The 18,232-nt window shown below is 36.0% G+C and overlaps 1 protein-coding gene across 5 annotated transcripts in view; it reads right to left on the minus strand.

Moving 5' to 3' along the window:
* The window catches only part of LOC127512366 (disabled homolog 2-interacting protein-like), a 142,166-nt gene that overhangs the window by 83,718 nt on the left and 40,216 nt on the right, over positions 1-18,232 (minus strand). Inside the window, exon 1 of one of the 5 annotated variants that reach the window (XM_051893197.1) lies at positions 2,144-2,562. The exons of the other annotated variants lie outside the window; for them this stretch is intronic. Within the exon in view, the coding sequence (XP_051749157.1) occupies positions 2,144-2,267 (124 nt within the window). The 5' untranslated portion in view covers positions 2,268-2,562. Of the gene's footprint in view, positions 1-2,143; positions 2,563-18,232 lie in introns of those variants that run through there. 5 annotated transcript variants of the gene reach the window in all.

Here is an 18,232-nt window from a genome sequence, read left to right on the forward strand (position 1 = left end):
ACATTTTTTTTTCAGACTTGGAAAGGGGTATTATTGAGTGCCGTGCACAGCCTTACCCAGTCTTCAGAAATCTGAAATAATAATAATACTTTTTTTTCAAAATTGTTAGGCTATTAGATAGCTAGTCTGACTAGTCTAGTGGTGTACTATCTAGATTTAATAACATTTTCACATAGAAATACTTAAATCTATAAGTAAGCCACAACAAAACAAATACTTGCCTAATATAAGTAAAAAGTTCTCAAGTAGGCCTAATTAAGTAATCAAGTAAACAGTCAGTAATAAAATAAGAAAAAACAAACAAATGACAAATGACCGCCAAGATGGACATTTTGACATAATTATGTGCCATGCGCTCTGGCACATGGCACTTATGTGAGACGGCAGGTTTCACACAGACATCACATGCGCGACATCTGTATTCTCGTGAAAAAATTAGATAATTATAATTTATTTTTTTGTGAGACATTTTAATTTTTGAGATTATATTGCAGTGAAACGGGGAATTATGCAGAATGCAAAAAATGTGACATTTTGTTGATTTTGTGTTGTATTCTGGAGGGACTGCCTTTCACTTCAAAAGTTTACCACAGTGATGTCACCTTGAAGCTGCAAAGTCCCCAAAACAGCTGTGCCATTACAAAGCCCCATCACAAAGCATCTCATCTACTACATGAATTGATTCTCTCAGTGATTGAATTGAGTTTGAATGACTCAGGGATCTCAATCGACCCTCTGTGTAATGAGCCCAGATAGCCATAACCTGGATGAGAGTTTAAAGGAGCCATTCACAGCCATCGCATCTGAAATTACTCAGAGCGTGTGTGTGAGAGAGCGCAGGAGCTTTTTGAGCCATACTAAAGTACTGAGTTCCTGCTTGACTGGTTTGAAAAATTTGTGTGAGTAAGAATGTGTTTGTGTCAGGTTTAATACTTGTGTCTGGTCACCGGTCTTGTTGTTTAACCTTAAAGTTATAGCTGATAATAACCCCCTCTCCACACACAGACGCTCACTCCGCCCGCTCCGCATGAGGACTCGTTAACTCAAATTTACGGCTTGTGCGGTTTTGTCCTGGTGACATTTAGGTGTTAAAACTGACACTAAACTGACGGAGTGACTAAGCTTTTTGTACATGAAACAAAATACTCAAAATCAGACGGGAACCAAAAGTTAAAGTAAATAACATTTAGAATTTTTTTTTTTTTTTTTTTTTTTTAAATACATATTGCACCATTTTCACTGTGCTTTTGTACAGAATGTCAAAAGGACTGTGATTTGACTACACGCATGATTAATCAGTGTTGATTTTGCTTTTATACAACATTTCTGTTATGAATAAATACATTTGTCAAATTTGACATTATATTAAAAAACAGTTCCAAAAAAAAAAAAAAGTCAAAGCAGAATCAGTTGTCCAGCACTGAAAAAGCAACACATGGCAGAGACAATTGGTTACTGAATGAATTGTGTTTTAAATCGGCTGAGTGAATGACTCAATGACTCTTTCATAATACACAAACACACTTATCGCCACCTACTGGCGTAACGACTTAACCTGCAGAAAGAGGCACTGAAAAAGTCCTACCACTAATGCGACTCACAGTGCGACTAAATGGCACGTGTCCCCTTCAATGTCTAGTTACTAGTCTGAGAAATGAAACACATTAATAGCAAGTCTAAAATGAGCTGGTTAAAGAGGAAGCATTTGCTTCCAGTTTTAGAGATCTAAAGTGAAGTGTGAATTAAAGTGAGATACATTTTTTCATTCAATAAATGTTCTTCTTCAGAATTAAAATAATGTAAGTTTTTTCCCAGGAAAAGAAAAAAAAACTTTTCAAAAGAAGTGAATAAGAGTTCTACAACAAACAAAGCGGTAATAACTGTGTTTATGGCAGTTGCACTCTAATGTGGGCTGTTATGATGTTTTACTGCTGTGACAACACCAAAAGTCTTGGTTTACTACTGTGACAAGCAGAAATCTTGACACACACAACTTAATAAACTTCAGCTAAGCGTAACAGTTCTGGGTATTACCAAGATATACAGCACCATTTATTATTAACTTAACAAAACTGAAAGTTTTTTTAAAAGGTGAGAGGGAATATATTTCAGAAATAATGTAAAGTTATAACATGAAGTTTACCCCTATTGGTTGTGGCTCTGCTTCTACTCCTGGAGCGGCTGCGTTGTCTCTGTAGCCTCGTTCGACCCAGGAGTCTGTAGTAATATCCTGGTCTCCCAGAACCTTTCCGTGTAACACCTGACATAGCTCCGAGCACGCTCCTGTCACACACACGCCTCAAAGCACGGCTCACATACACACGCTCAGTCAACACAACTTTAAAGATCCCTTCTGTGCGTAAACTCCAAAGTTGCGCATTGACATCCAAAGTATCAGAGGAAATCCATTCCTGCACTCTGGGAAAAGTCCAGCTGTAGGAGGTTTGCTTTCTCTGTCTCTCTCTATTTCACTCTGTTGCTTGACTTCTCACTGAGGGGGTAAAGCTCAAAATGCTCTCTAGTGCCACATGTTCTCTCTCTCTCTAACATGCACTCTGTCTCCAAGTAGTAGGAAGGCAGAGGTATGCCATTGAACATAGAGGGAGAGCCAGAAGACAAAGTTGCACGAAGAGTTTGTGTGAAAACCAGGGCTGGATCTGGAGTAGGTGGAGCCTATAGGGTGAATTGCATGAAACCTGTCAAGAACCGGTCACATTTCATCCATAATTAAGAAAAAAAAAATACATTTAAAAAAATTTAACAAACTATAATAAGTAGTAAGAAGCTACATAAAGACAATATTCTTATTACCAATAAAATTGTATTTTGCATTGTGACGTCAAATTCTCATTACCAAAATGTATTTTACTTTTGAGTTTGTGTAATTCTTGATATTGTAATTCAATAATTTTTTATTTAAATAAACATAAAAGCAGTACATTAAATACGACCATGATGTATAAAGCACAATACCATTTTAAAAGAAGTCTCTTTTGCTGACCCATGCTGTAATTATTTGATCAAAAATATAATATGGCAATGCCTGCAATTATGTCTGTGATGGCAATGCTGAATTTACAACAGTCATTACTCCAGTTTTCAGTGTCACATGATCCTTCAGAAATCATCTGCTGATTTGGTGCTTTGTGGATACCATGATACATTTAACTTAATAAATAGCATAATACATTACATACATAATACATGTTTGAGAATGAGAATTTGGTGGAAATTGCATTGGTGTTCCAATGTAAAAAATAAATAAATAAATAAAATCTTACTTTTATTTATTTATTTATTTTGTTGTTGTTGTTGGCTAAAATGTGGCCTGAGGTTTCATACATTTCATGTGTATAGGTTTATTTGTGTGAAATTTAAAAATAAAAGGAGAAGTTCATCAGACTTCTGCTTCGAAACAACTGCCTCTCCCTTTCCTATGCAAGTCTACACACTTTGTTGATGACTGAGGTTGAGTTTTGGACCATTTCCATTTCCCTATAAATGTGAATTAATTTCCTAATTATGTGATTCACATTACTATGACAAGTTTAAAATTGAATATAAAGCCAGCAGTTATAAATCCTACTCATCTTAATGGCACTTGTCTAGAAAAGTATGCAATCTGAAATCTCTTTACTTATGCTGGGCTGTGGTGTCACAGGCAGCAGACAGGGAAAATATACAGAAATGTCATGCTTTGTAGAGCCCTACAAAACAGCCACTGGTAAAACATCTACTATTAGAGATCTACTATTTCAGATAGTGTATGGCATCTACCAGCAGGAGCTAACAGGGCCATGGTAACCAGCCAAGTTCTAATCTTTTGGGTGATACTAGTGGTACAATAATGGCACTCCACCTTTGAAATGAATGCACAATTAACCTTTACATCTATTCCACAGCTTTTTGAGGTAGCCTCTTAAACATAAGGAGAACATTTGCTAGCTTAAAAAAAAAGCCAGAATTTTCTAAACACACAACTATGCCTCATAAGTCATGCTTATATCACAACCACCGTGAACCATCCAGTTCAATCCCATGACATAGGAATTTTGAAAAACCAGTCCAGGTGCAAAGTGAAACCAAACGCATCTGTAAGATAAAAGGCTTGGCCAAAGGCTGGAGGTATGAAACCTGTCCAGATGATATCATGAAGTTGTGCCAATAACTTTGTTTTGTCTTAAAACAAATATTGATTTGTTCTACTATAAACTGGCATGCCTCTTAGATAGATTCCATTATACCGTGTGTGTCAATTCAAGACTGACACAAATTAAAACCCTGCAGTCCCAATCAAGGCTCTATTCCAATCTTAGAGAAATTCCAGTCCAGGGTTTAGATGTGCATCCTCATAAGGGGCCCAGACTAGCTTCTCCAGACAAGGTTCTCATCAGCCAATGAGGAACCAGTGCTGAGGGTGTGGGTCAAGCAGCTGGAATACAGCAGAACAGATGGACACAAAGACACACAAGCACACTCATTTACAAATGATTTACTATTAATGATTAGAGATTATGACTATAAAAATGTGAAAACAAACACATTCTTGAGAGAATACATACAGAGTGACATAACAGTAAGTATGTTTTAGTTAAAGGGGCAATTAAACCAAAAACAAACATTCTGTCATCATTTATTCACCATCACATGGTTCCAAACCTGTATGACTTACTTTCTTCTGTGGAACACAAAAGAAGATATTTTGAAGAATATGTTTTGTCTGTTCATTGAAGGTCAGTGGGATTCAAGAGGAGACATTTCTTCAAAATACCTTCTTTTGTGTTCCATAGAAGAAAGAAATGCATACAGGTTTTTAAAGACATTAGGGCAAATAAACAATAACACCATTTTGATTTTTTGGGAGAATATCTCTAGAGAAAGACAATATCAGGGTCTCAATATCTGTGAACACAATGCAGCACACGTCGCACCACCTGTTGGTGCGTCTGTGTGAGTAACAGGTCTCTTTCAGGGAACCTGGATACACAGAACTTCAACTCTCTATTCAATTTGCCTATTGTTATCCATTCAACCTTCTTGCTTTCAAATGATTCCCTGCCCAACCCCCTTCTGTTTGACTGCTGTAACTCCCCAGGTGACAACAAGCCCAGTGCCATAAAACAGTCAAACAGAGAATGACACTAAAATACTTCAATTCAGCCCTTGTGAAGCCCGAGCAACAGGATTACGGCCGGATATTCCCCCATGTGTCCCTGTAGACTTATTGAAAATATGTAACACACTCATAACAACACACATTGGTCCACTGTTCTTTGCTTGAACAGTGAACACAAGCTGTTTGCTTGGGGTCACACTTGGGGGCAAACTCAGAATCGAGGTCATTTCCTGTTCTCATGACTTTGCTAGACTTAGACATTTGGGACTATTGGGAATTTGTTCACCACAGCTTAACACTGTGTGCATGAGTGTGAGTGTGAGAGAAAAGTGATGGACACTGGAGAGTTTTCTAAAGGATTGTATCTCTTGCATGCTCAATCTTGCCCTTCCAGATGCCATAATAGGAACACGACACACACAAAGAGATCAGCAAAACACTGAGCTGTTATCTTTACAGACTTTTGGAGAACAGTTTTAAAGGGTTAGTTCAGCTAAAAACTGAAATTATGTCATTATTAACAATTATTATTTTATTAGTGGGATACAAATGACCATTTCTATTGCAGCTTTTCATAGAACAACAGGTAATTGTGATCACATGGGTTAAGCTCCAAAAATGAGGGGTTTTATTTTTAAGAAATTACTTTTGCTCAGCAAGGATGCATTGATCAAAAGTGACTGTAAAGATATTTATAACGTTAAAAAAAGAGTTCTATTTCAAATAAATGCTGTCTATTAATTAGAGCTCCACAATTAATCATTAAAAGATCTCGATTCAAACACCCACGTGATCTCATTCCTAAATGACAACGATTCGGCTATGTCGACAAAATCACACCAGAACATTCAAATCTGCGTTAGCGCTGCCGCTGACCAGAGAATGCGGTTACCATGTATAGGTATGAAACAGCTTCACAAACTTCTTCTTCAAGCTTCTTTTCAAACACACATTATTTCTGTTACAAATATTCAAATGATCACAGAAGTACTGGGAAAAAGTTTATAGCTTGGATATAAACACTGATGTCTACAGAAAAGTAGTAACATGGCGCTTCATATAACAAATGCATTAATTACATCGTTACACCATTAGTAGGCAACAAGTGACTTAAAAATTTATGCCACTGAATCATTCATTCAGGGGATTTTTTTTTTCAAAAATGCAGATTCATCCAGTTAATGAAACAAGTGAAGTATATGTGAGTGAGTCATTAAATCATTCACTCAAGCTGATTTTTTTTTTTAAATAATTCATTCAAATTAAACATTTTAAAAACTGTAGACTGCAGCAATTAACATATTGTCCAAACCTCTAAATTACATGTTATTTTGTTTAGTTGTCTCTTCTGTTCCCAATTGCGGGAGAATCGTGATCTCTATTTGAAACAAAAAAATTGTGATTCTCAATTTATCCAGAATTGTGCAGCTCATCAAAAATCCTGAAAAATGTATCAAGGTCTCCACAAAAATATTAAGCAGCACAACCGTTTTCAACATTGATAATAATGAAAAATATGTTGCAAAAATATGAGCACCAAATCAGCATATTAGAATGTTTTCTGAAGGATCATGTGAGACTGCAGTAATGGCTATTGAAAACTTAACATTTAACATAAAACATTTACATTTTTAAATATATTAAACTGTACTATGTACTAATAAAATATGGAGTGCCACAAGGATCTGTGTTAGGCCCTCTGCTCTTTTCAATATACTGTACATGCTGCCACTTGGTAATATTATAAGAAATCATAGAATTAGTTTCCACTGCTATGCCGATGATACTCAGTTATATATTTTATCATGACCAGATGAAATCTCTATGGCTGCCCCCTAATAGTCGACTAACCATTAGTCGACGAGAAGAGGCTTAGTCGACCAAAAAAATGTATTAGTCGCTTAGTCGCAATAAAAAAAAAAAAATAAAAATAAAAAATAAAAAAAAAAAAATATATATATATATATATTATATATACTCCACAGGAAATGGGTAACACAGTCTGTGACGGACAGATCATTAACGGCTAGTCTAAATTGTAAATACTACAGTACATCGGGCAGGACATCCAAACGCTCATTCATTGACCTCAAATATGGCTTATCATATGAAACATGTAAGGAGCAGCAACTTTACATGGCCGCTCACTTTAACGTTAACCTAGAAAAATGTGGGCTATTCAAGTGTTTGTGCAGAGTGTGAAAGCTGAATAGTAGCACGCTTACTGCATGACGGCTAAACTTGGAGGCGTCAGTGAGATCACTTGCACTTAAAATAAATATTAAAATAAATATTCTCAGGTTATGTAATCCGTATGAAACGCGTGCATACAGGCGCGTCCACTACTGAGGAGATGACAAATCAACATCGTCAACTTAATCTCTGCAGCCGAAAATACAGAAAAAAAATAGTTCATCAATTAATTATTAAAATGTTAAAGCAGTCTCCTTGCTGTTTTTCCCTGATGCATCATAATCACTATTTCTGCCGGTGGGCTGTGGCAAGCTCAATGTGTGCGCTTGAACGCTGATTAGGCTATGTAGGCATTAAAGGCTCTTTATTATGATTTATTAATAAACATACAATTAGTCGACTAATGCTTAAAATGAACGACTACTAGTCGGCCAGAAAAATCTTTAGTCGAGGGCAGCCCTAGAAATTGCTAAATTATACAAGTTGAGAGTGTGTTAAAGATATAAAATATTGGATGATCTGTAATTTTCTTCTGTTAAATTCAGATATTATTTATTGGACCAAAAACCTGTACACAGAATCTCTTAGAATACAATTTGCATTTCAAAGGATGTAGTGTTACTTCATCCTCTACAGTAAAAGACTTGGGTGTTATATTAGATACTTGTCCTTCGAAAATCTTCTTTCACATTACACCAATTTTATCATCTCTACTCTAGTTATTAAATTCTGTATCAGTTATTGCTACTGACCTATAAGGCCCTAAATGGTTTAGCTCCTGTGTATTTAACCGTATATGTACATGTATACTGTATGTACAATTATGAAATATGTAACTTGGACACAGTCACCTCTGTTAACAGAATAGATCTAAATTGTAATGTAGACACGTGCATTTTCTGTAAAGCTGCTTTGAAATGATATATACTGTGAAAAGCACTATACAAATAAATTTTAATTGAATTGAATTTTCACTGTATTACAGTTTTTACTGTTGTTTTTTTTTATCAAAAAAAAAAGTTGTTCATGAATCAGAGAGCAGAGGTTCAGGAGTGAAAGATTATCACTGAATAATGATTTAAATATATAATACAGTACATCAGCCTGTTTACCACACAAAGCTACTGTTAGTTAGTAAATAATGAAAAACTTGACATTTTAGGTGAATTATTCCTTTAAGAAAGAGAAACAGAAATTCCACAAACTTTTGACCATAATCTCTTTTCACTGAAAGTCAATGTCATTTTTTTTTTTTCTCCTTCTTTATGTGCTTTGTTCTTCTTCAGCGTGTATGTGTGTGTTTGAGGAAGGGGGCTTTGTTCAGGAAAGAAAGCATAAAGTTTTAGGCTGGTCTGATTGGTCTCTTAGCTTTCTGACCTTGTATGTGAAGAGTATCAAAAGATCTACTTCACCAAAGAAAAATAAAAGACAAGCAGAACGAGAGCAGACTGAGAGAAGACACATCTGTGCTGAAAAAGATTTTCCATTCATCTTTCTATTGACAGTCTGTTTCAGCCACACACTCTCACTCTCTCTAACAAAAGCTGCAAAAGGAACAAAAGGCCATAACATCACCAAAAGATCCAAAGTAGGACATTTTGGGATAAAGTAGACAAAAGAACAGATAAAAACTTCAAACTTTAGAGCAACTATTTCAAGTGCTATAATGGCTCAATATGATTTTAAACAGTCTTTGTTCAAATGTTCATATTCACCAAGTAAGTGATGAACAAATAAATTAAACACAACAAACCAACAACAACAACAACAAAATCCTGTTCACTTTGTTGATCTGTATTAAAGGGACAGTCTACCCAAAAAAAAAAAAAAAAAATGTTGGCAACCAAGCAGTTTTGGTGATCATTGACTTCTATTGTACAGACAAAAAACAGAAATTTTTCAAAATATCCTCTTTTGTGTCCTTTTTAAGACAAAAAGTCATACATAAAGTTTGGAACGACATAAGAGTTAGTGTATGTTGACAATTTTCATTTTGGTATGAACTATCCCTATAACTTGTTGCTTTAAAGGTAGAACTTATATAAGTATATGGGGTTTTTGGTAGATTCTTTACAGGTAGTCGACAGACAGGTGGAATTCAGGGTGATTGGGACACTTTTTACAGTAGTCGACAGTAGAACTTATGTAAGTATATGGGGTTTTTGGTAGTTTCTTTACAGGTAGCCGACAGATAGGGTGAGTTCAGGGTGATTGGGACACTTTTGCCATTGAGATGACTTGGAAAAAGTGTCCCAATCAACCTGAATTTACCCTAACTTTGAGTAGCCATGTAATAAGTGAGATCATGTATAGCCAAAATAACTCCCTAAAAGTAAGTCCTAACACAAAGCAGAGGGTTTTATTTTACCGTACATGTTCCTTTACATATACAGTAAGTTGTGGTAGAAATTCCCCTACGCACCCGACTAAACGGGGAGTCTTCGACACCTACAAATTTATACTCTAGGCGTCTCCACTTTGACACCTGTTTTGAGTCGGACAATGTCTCTTCCCTTATGAACACCAACACTTGGGAATAAGATCTTTAGTGTTCCAGTAACCTGCTGCACAGCAGTAATCAGACAAGACTCCAGACAATGCCTTCAATATGCTTTAATCATGGCAGGAAGGATCTCAGACCAGTTTATAAGACAATCCCCCGACAAAGAGTACAATCGTTTTTATAAAAAAAAGGAACATGATAAAGGTGACATGATTCATTAATAAGAATTATACATATGTAGAACCATCATTTTCCTCAAGTTGGAGGGAAAAGATGGTTCTAAATATGTATAATTCTTTGTTATTATTAGGCAGAAGCAAAACTGAATACCTCAATCATGAGATTGAACATACAGTACATAACAAAACTGGACACATGTCTATTTTTATTTCTCCTTTTGTTATTTTCAGACAGTAATTCCGGCCGAAGTGTTAGAGACATTCAGTATCAAAAGCATATATAAATGTTAGCCCTGTAAGGAAAGAAATGTTTAGTTATGATTAATTAAAATGAAATTTAAAATTAAAATTTCTTCCACAAAGTCCAGATATGACTCTCAACCAGAAGAAACCAACAATATGTTGAGAAATCACAACAGCACACACAAAAACACTAAAAAGTGAGGAACAGAGACCGAAAGAGATGCGAGATAGAGAAACGAGCTGGTGGAGAACACATGAAAGAAGCAAAATGTGAAGAGGGGAAGTTCAAAGAGAGAAACAAGGGGGCAATGAGAGGGTGAGAGGTTGAAAGAGTGGGGATTGCTATAAGAGCATTCCTTTTCTCACCCCACTCTATAATGAAAAACAGCACAGACTGTACTGACAACTTCAAGAGATCTCTTTCTCGAACACGCACTGCAAATAGCCTGAAACTGTGTGCCCCCACACACCGTGTTATTTAACCGCCGCAGTGGAAAGAACAAAGGTAGAAAATGGGTGGAGGAGAGGTATGGATAACATATAACTCATGTGCTCTTCAAAGAACGTGAAAGAAAGAGAACCAGGAAAATGAGGTGAGACAAGATAGATTGATGTGTGCGTCTACATACACCGACTCCTAATGGTTTCCTATATGTGCTACGGTGTGTGGCAGCACTCCACAGAGGAAGGCAAGTCAACTTTACTGGTTCAGTTAGTTAAAAAGCCTGGTAGGTAAACCAGCATCCAAAATACAATGCTAATAAGCAGCAATGCTGGTTGTTTCAACAGCAACTCACAACTACCACCACTAATCCTCAAACATACCTGCTGACATTATTAGATTTGAAGTAAAACATGATATATCAGCATTTCAAATAGTGAGGATGTCCTCACAAGTTGGTTTTTGACATGTTTTACTGTATTTTTGAGGATGTATGTTTTTAAACATTTGGCCCTCAGAGGTATAGTAAATCCTTTACCCACCTATATGGCTTTGGGTAGAGTTTGTGTAATGAATATACAGACATTTGTTCTGGTCATGTTTTAAAAAAAATATTATTATTATTACTACATAATTGGAGAAGACGTTGGCAGATTCTCCACTGTGCACACAGCGCCATCTTCTGGAGAAAAAAAGTGTGCTTGATTAAGCCAAAAAACACACACAAAGCAGATCTGCACACTCCAACACACACCTGTGCATCATTACATTGGCCTAAACGTTTGTTATTTAGTTTGTAAATGACTGTTCCTGGGTATTGTTATGCTTAATGTATTGTATGTTGTCATCAAAAACAGAACAAGAGATTACAGGGACAAATATGTAGCCTAAAGATTTAGCTTATGCAATATAAACATGCACACACAATGATTTGATATAAGCGGAGCTGAAAAATAAGGCTAAAGATTATCAAGAGCAGTCTAAACGCTGACTTGATTCAACCGATGATTGCACTGGACAGCGTATTTAATGCAGCCATCTGAGCAGGTTATGTGTGCCATAAAACAGTCAAACAGAGAATCACACTAAAATACTTCAATTCAGCTCTTGTAAAGCCCAAGCATCAGGATCAGGAGCAGCAGTTTTTCCATTACACTAACATTCAAAAGCTTGGGGTCAGTATTTTTTTTTTTTTTTTAATCAATACTTCAGCAAAGAATCCTAAAAACAATGTAAAATCATTTTTAACATTAATAATAAAAATAAATGTTTCTTCAGCACCAAATCAGCATATTAGGATGATTTCTGAAGGATCATGTGACACTGAAGACTGGAGTAATGATGCTGAAAATTCAGCTTTTGCATCACAGGTATAAATTACATTTTAAAATATATATTAAATTAGAAATAAGCCATTTTAAATTGTAATAATATTTTACAATATTACTGTTTTTACTGTGTTTAGAACATTTGTACCTAAAAAATCTTACTTAGTGTAGTGTAAAAAATCATTAGAGAAAATCGACAGACGCAGTCAATTTCTCAAAAAAAAAAAAAAAAAAAAAAAAAAAAAAAAAAAAGGTGCATTAAAAAGGTGAAATGCTTTTCTAGTACAAATTTACTTGGGATACAAGCACCAATCTGCACGTTTTCCTTCACCACTAGAGGGCACCATGAAAAATGTGTGCATCTGACTGAGTGTGCCAAGGTTCTCAGATTTTGGCTGGTTAGTATGGATCCAAGGGGAGTCACTGCAATTAAGAAGAATGGGAATGGATAGCTTATGGATAGCTTTCTCCAGGTATTATAGACTGGTCTGTGTTCACATGGAGAAAAACCCTGCGGTCTGTTGTAGAAAACCGAAATGTACCAGTCTTCTCCCCCTGAGTCGTTTCCTAGCTACAGTGGTGAACAGCTGCCACTAGCACTACAGTGATACTCACACTGATGTGGCAGGCAGAAATCAAAGGAGGCAGAACTGAACTCTAAACCAATTAACCAAATGTGAAAACTTACAGCAGTTCAAGTGCTCTCTTAAGATTGAAAGAAAGTGTGTATGTCTGATCTGTATCTATAATGATCTAATAATCGGGTGTCCCTTTCTCACTCTTGTCTGCCTGTCTGTTATAATCAGATATAGTGAATAATTTATCAGCGTAAAAATCATCTTCATCTCCGCTCTTGACCTTTATGCAATGCTCAAATCCACCCTTCCTTTCTCAGGCTTTTATTTTAAGACCTGTGCCATTAATCAGTTCTCACTCATCCCAGTTCCTCCTGCATCATATGATGCTGTATATCTGTCACAAAGAAAGTCCAAACTTCACCCATGATCAGCACAATCCTGACTCAATAAAAACAGAACCTTGGAATGGTAGAGAAAATTTATTAAACCAGTGCTGTTTCTTAGATATGCTTCAAATATATTGTTCATAGTGAGTGCATATGGCCTTCAAACTAATATTAAAAAAAAAAAAAAAAAAAGATTAAAAATGCAGCATATGACCCCTTTAATGTACACTGCCATAATCTGACCTCTATTATTAGTCAAACATTCATCAAATGGAGAGATGCATTTTAAAATGGTGTCAGAGCTCTGTTTATATTTTGGATAGTTGTTAAATTATGTGATGTGATGAGCTCATAAACTGCTACTCATCAAGCATGCTCGAAAAACATACATGGGTTCTGCAACAGATTTATGTGCCTCCTTGCTTGATAATCCTGTTTGTTTCTTTGCTGTTGTTGTCTCGCTGTCAAGTAGCAAACAAATCTGTTTATCAATCCCCATTACCCAAGGAAAAGATAAAAGTAAATGTACGTGTGTATCAGAACATACAAACAGAGAGATTAACCTGCAGGATGTCATCGTGTGTGTGTGTGTGTGTGTGTGTGTGTGTGTGTGTGTGTGTGTGTGTTCCTATAAAAGAAAAAATGACAATAAACCCCTAATCCACTGATATATTTATGGAAGCAGCTGACACAGTTTTCCCCGCACAGTCTTCCCAAAGATTTTGCAATGTTTTGAGGAGGCGTTTTAGGCGGCCAACTCTTAAGCATTTCACTTTTATTGAAACAGCTTCACATTATACCAATAAAAAGTACGCTATTAGTTATGTTTGACAGCCCATTATTATTTATATATAGCATTTATAAAACTGCACTTAAAAAATCTAAATTTGTAGAATGATAAATTTGTGATGGTCACAAATATGTGCAATATTTCAAGAGTTGTTATGAAAGGAACAAAACAAAAACAGTTGTAAGCACAATCGCAATATGGTTGATCACACAGATTGTAATTTACATCTATTCATCTACTGAATAACTACAAGAGAGAAAGCAGAAAAGAGGAACTAGCAAACACATTTCCGCTTATTTATTTAAAAACACTGAGCTACAGTATACCTTGTGCACACGAACATGTCGTGCACAATTCAAAGTCCTCTTGTCAGTATCTTTGAAATTTTAATTACTTATCTCTACCCAGAGCAAAACCAGTTGCTCTTTTATCTTAAGTTTATTCATCTGCCTCTTTTCTTTATGCAAATGAGTTAGAGCGCTTTGATAATCTGAGTCATCATGTATCAATATCTCCGACAGATTGTTATGCAATGCTCTGCAATACAGCAACAATCCTAAACGTGTTCACAGACACACTTACACTCACATGCACACTCAAACAAACATGTGAGAGGAGAAAAGACAAACATTGCATCACACACACAGATCCTTGAGTAAATCAAATTTTGGTCATTATAAAACTGGAGAGAAAAGTAAGATGTTGCAGAGGTGTATTGTTTTATATCCTTGGTAAGAGGCACAAAATAAAATAAACTTTATTGTAAGTCTATAAAAATGTTGGCCAGTTCAGCCTTGTGATTTAATGCTATTTCCAAATGGTACCTGCTATAGTTACGGTTTAAAGATAATTTATAACTTTGGTGCTTAAAAACAGGCAACAATACAGCACAGCCTCATCATTTTTAACATCAGGGAATATTAGATTTATAGAGACATGTTTAGGACTTTTTCCCATCAGACATACTGTCTGTTTGCAGCTTTCAAAAGCCATTAATATTTAAATGAACTTTAAATGCACTACTCTTAAAAAAGTTGTGTTGAAACTGAAATTATGGAACTGGAAACCGTGCACAATAACAGACTGAATGAATAGAAGCACTGAGTCACTATCATGACCAGCACTGTCACATGCTTGAGTCACTGATGAAGTTCAGACAGAAAGAAAGATCTGGTCACATTGATGAACAAAATCACTGATGTCATTGTTTAAAATATTCACAAACAAGTACTGAATGACTGAGAAATGTTGAGAAAGAGATACTGGTACTTGTTCTGAAAAATAAATCTATATGATCTTTGTTTTTCAGCACTCTGTACACAAATCTAAATCACATGCATTGAAGGTAGTCTCAGACTCTCTTATTAAAAATTACTATGGCGAAGAAGTATATAACAGGCAACTAATAGAGAATCTGCAATACCGTATACTCCACAATATATTGGTGGGGCTATTTATGGGCAGTGAGTGCTGTCATTTGTTAGAGCTAACTGAAATTGATTTCTTTCTTTCTCTTTCTTTCTTACTATCTTTCTTTCCCTTTCTTTCTTACTTTCTTTCTTTCTTTCTTTCTTACTTTCTCTTTCTTTCTTTCTTTCTTTCTTTCACATTTGCCAAACAGTGGCCTAAGCTTTTGTTTATTGTTTGTACTGTATCCCAGCTTTGGGTAACTTAAGCCCTATTCGGATGGTACTAGTTTTCTAAATGACATTTGAGTTAAAATCCTTATCACTCAACGTCTGGGATTTCATTTACCGATTTGGATGGGACTACCATCTCTGTGTTTATTACAGAGGTGGGAGTGTGTGTTTATTAGATGTGGGCATTGCAGATGGTCATCTGCTGTGCTTGGTTGCATCAAGTATGTATATGTCTTTTAATTAATTATTTGTTGATTTCTTAGAGGACCGCCGAGTTTGCTGAAAAACAGTAGGTAATTTTCTCTGGAATTTTACAGAGGTTGTGTCAGAAAAATACAGACTTGGCAGATTTGGACGGGATTAAAATTGCAAAGAATGTCTATGAAAACTAGTCCTGTCCGAATAGGGCTATAGTTTATATTTTTATATTTTAGCTCTAAATTAGAGAACGAGAGTTGATCTCAACCATGTTGTTTATCATATACAGAATCTTGGATAAATATTAATATATAGTCTCACTCTAGTATTAGATCACAGAAAATTTCAAAGTCTTGCAAATTATTTAAAGTAAAAAAGCAAAAGTTCTGCCGCATATAAATATTTCATCTTGATGTATTTTTTTTTTTTTGGGGGGGGGGGGGGGGGGTGGGGGGGGGGAGGAGTTAAGACAACCTCAAACAGCTTGGCAGAAGCCTGAAATGATACTGCCGCATTTGTCTTCAGCTGTACTCTGATTCACAGGGACCACCTCTCCCCAAACACTCAAAAGGGTAAGTTCAGTTCGCGTCACAAAATCTGTTCACTTGGATTAACCTGCACTGCCACCAAACACTTGAGCCACACAGATTACTGGTTTTAATAGGTTACCATTATACTGATGTGGTATTAATAAAAATAACTTGCATAAATAAATAAATATGAATAAATAAAAACAGAACTTCCATATATATGAATGAACTTGTATAAAAATACAAATGTATTGTACATAAAAAATGTTATTATATTCTTAAATATAAATATAAACCCTTATATTAAGTAATAAATGACTTTTTTAACATAAAATATAATTTGATTTACAATGTATGTGTTTTCATAACTAATGATCCTAATAATTGCATTAAAGGGGTCACATACACGCAACTCCATACTGCTTTTCAACCATATTTCAGGTAAAATAAATCAATTTTTTAAGAGTATATTTTAGCCAAACTTCATTTAGTTAAAGTAAATGAGTAAATGTTTATCTCCACTTCCTGTAAAGTATTACTGCATATCAATTTACACTTGTTCCCTATGCCATCTATAGTGTCCTTTGGACCGAGTATACCGAGATTTGGAATCTCACTAAAGATGGTCAAACCCCCTGTGAAGTCAACTTCATAAGATCTATACTGGCCGAATGGAATATACCCTTTCTTTCACAATAGAAACATACTATTGTCACAGCTCATAACATGCCACATACTAATATGAGTTTGACTGTACGGCTGTTTGGGTGTGTGTGTGTCTACGATAAAGGAAGTCTGAGGGCACCAGTGGAAATGATGCACATTCTTTAGTTTTCCTGTTGTGACCTAAAATTTGTGTGTGTGTATGTGATAGAATGTAAAGAATGTCAGAATATTTGTGTCAGAGCTTGTCCCTGGTGCTTTTAGAAGTGCATATGTTTGCGACATTAATGTGTGTGTGTTTGGGAAGGAGAGGATAAACCCGCACCCGCCCCGCACCCGCAGTTATTACCAGCACACCCGAACCGATATCCGACAGAAACACTTAACTTTAGCCCGTACCCGACCCGACCCGTTTGACATAAAACCCGCGACCCGCACCCGCATTAAATCTCCTTCATGACATGAGGTAGACAAAAATAATTTTCTCATGTAGCCTAACACAAGCAATAAAACCAACATCAGGCATTCTATATGTCGCTGCATTTAATTAAATCTAGTAAATATTTTAGCAGATTCACTCGGCATTTAAACACGGTTGTCTCTTCCGAAACTAAGCAGTGTTTACCTGGCCGCTGGTCCTCTTTGTAGCAGCGCAAAAAATATTCTAAAACTTTTATTCAAATTGTGAATAGCCTATATTAAACACATAAAGCGAGCAAAGTGCGCTCCCTTTAATATAATCATAGCTTTCAATCAGATGCAGCATGATTGGCTACAATGCTCAGCGCTGCAAATCATGCTGTAAGCCTTTTACCGGTCTTCAGACAGAGCGTGAACACAAATAAGCACGGGACCATTTGAAAGCAGCTGTCAAATGCACCGAATTGAGTTGGAATAGTCTTGGCTATTGGACCTGCAGTCCACCCGTGCCTACCGCGGGTACCCGCTCACATGCAGGACTCTGATTGAACTTGATTTTATGAAGTAGAAACACTCCTTAAGAAACAACAACAGACTAAATCCACACTCTGATGGTCATTACTGAGTCAGAAACATGTGTCGAAGGCTATATGTGTTTGTGGAAGAGAATGAACCAGACATGAATATCTTTTCCTGTTTTGGTCAAGAACAAACACACACAGCATTGTGTTTGTGTGGATGCCTAGGTCATAGTGTCAAGCACACGTCACTCACAGCATGATACATCTCAGCAGTGACCAGAGCTTCCTCTGCCTTCCTCACACGCTGTTACTATGACAATGACAAACAATCTGTACTTGAACTGCTAGGGAAACTTTGTAGAAAGTCCCTTGGTTTTTGGTTCAAAAAAAGAAAAGTAAAAGAAAAAAAAGGATACAAATATCTGTTAATATCTCATCATAAAGCATGTGATTTTTTAAAATGACACCTGTCATCATTAGCTTCTGTGTGTGCCTGTGTGAC

Source organism: Ctenopharyngodon idella, chromosome 5, assembly GCF_019924925.1.
Source record: "Ctenopharyngodon idella isolate HZGC_01 chromosome 5, HZGC01, whole genome shotgun sequence".
Lineage (NCBI taxonomy): Eukaryota > Metazoa > Chordata > Actinopteri > Cypriniformes > Xenocyprididae > Ctenopharyngodon > Ctenopharyngodon idella.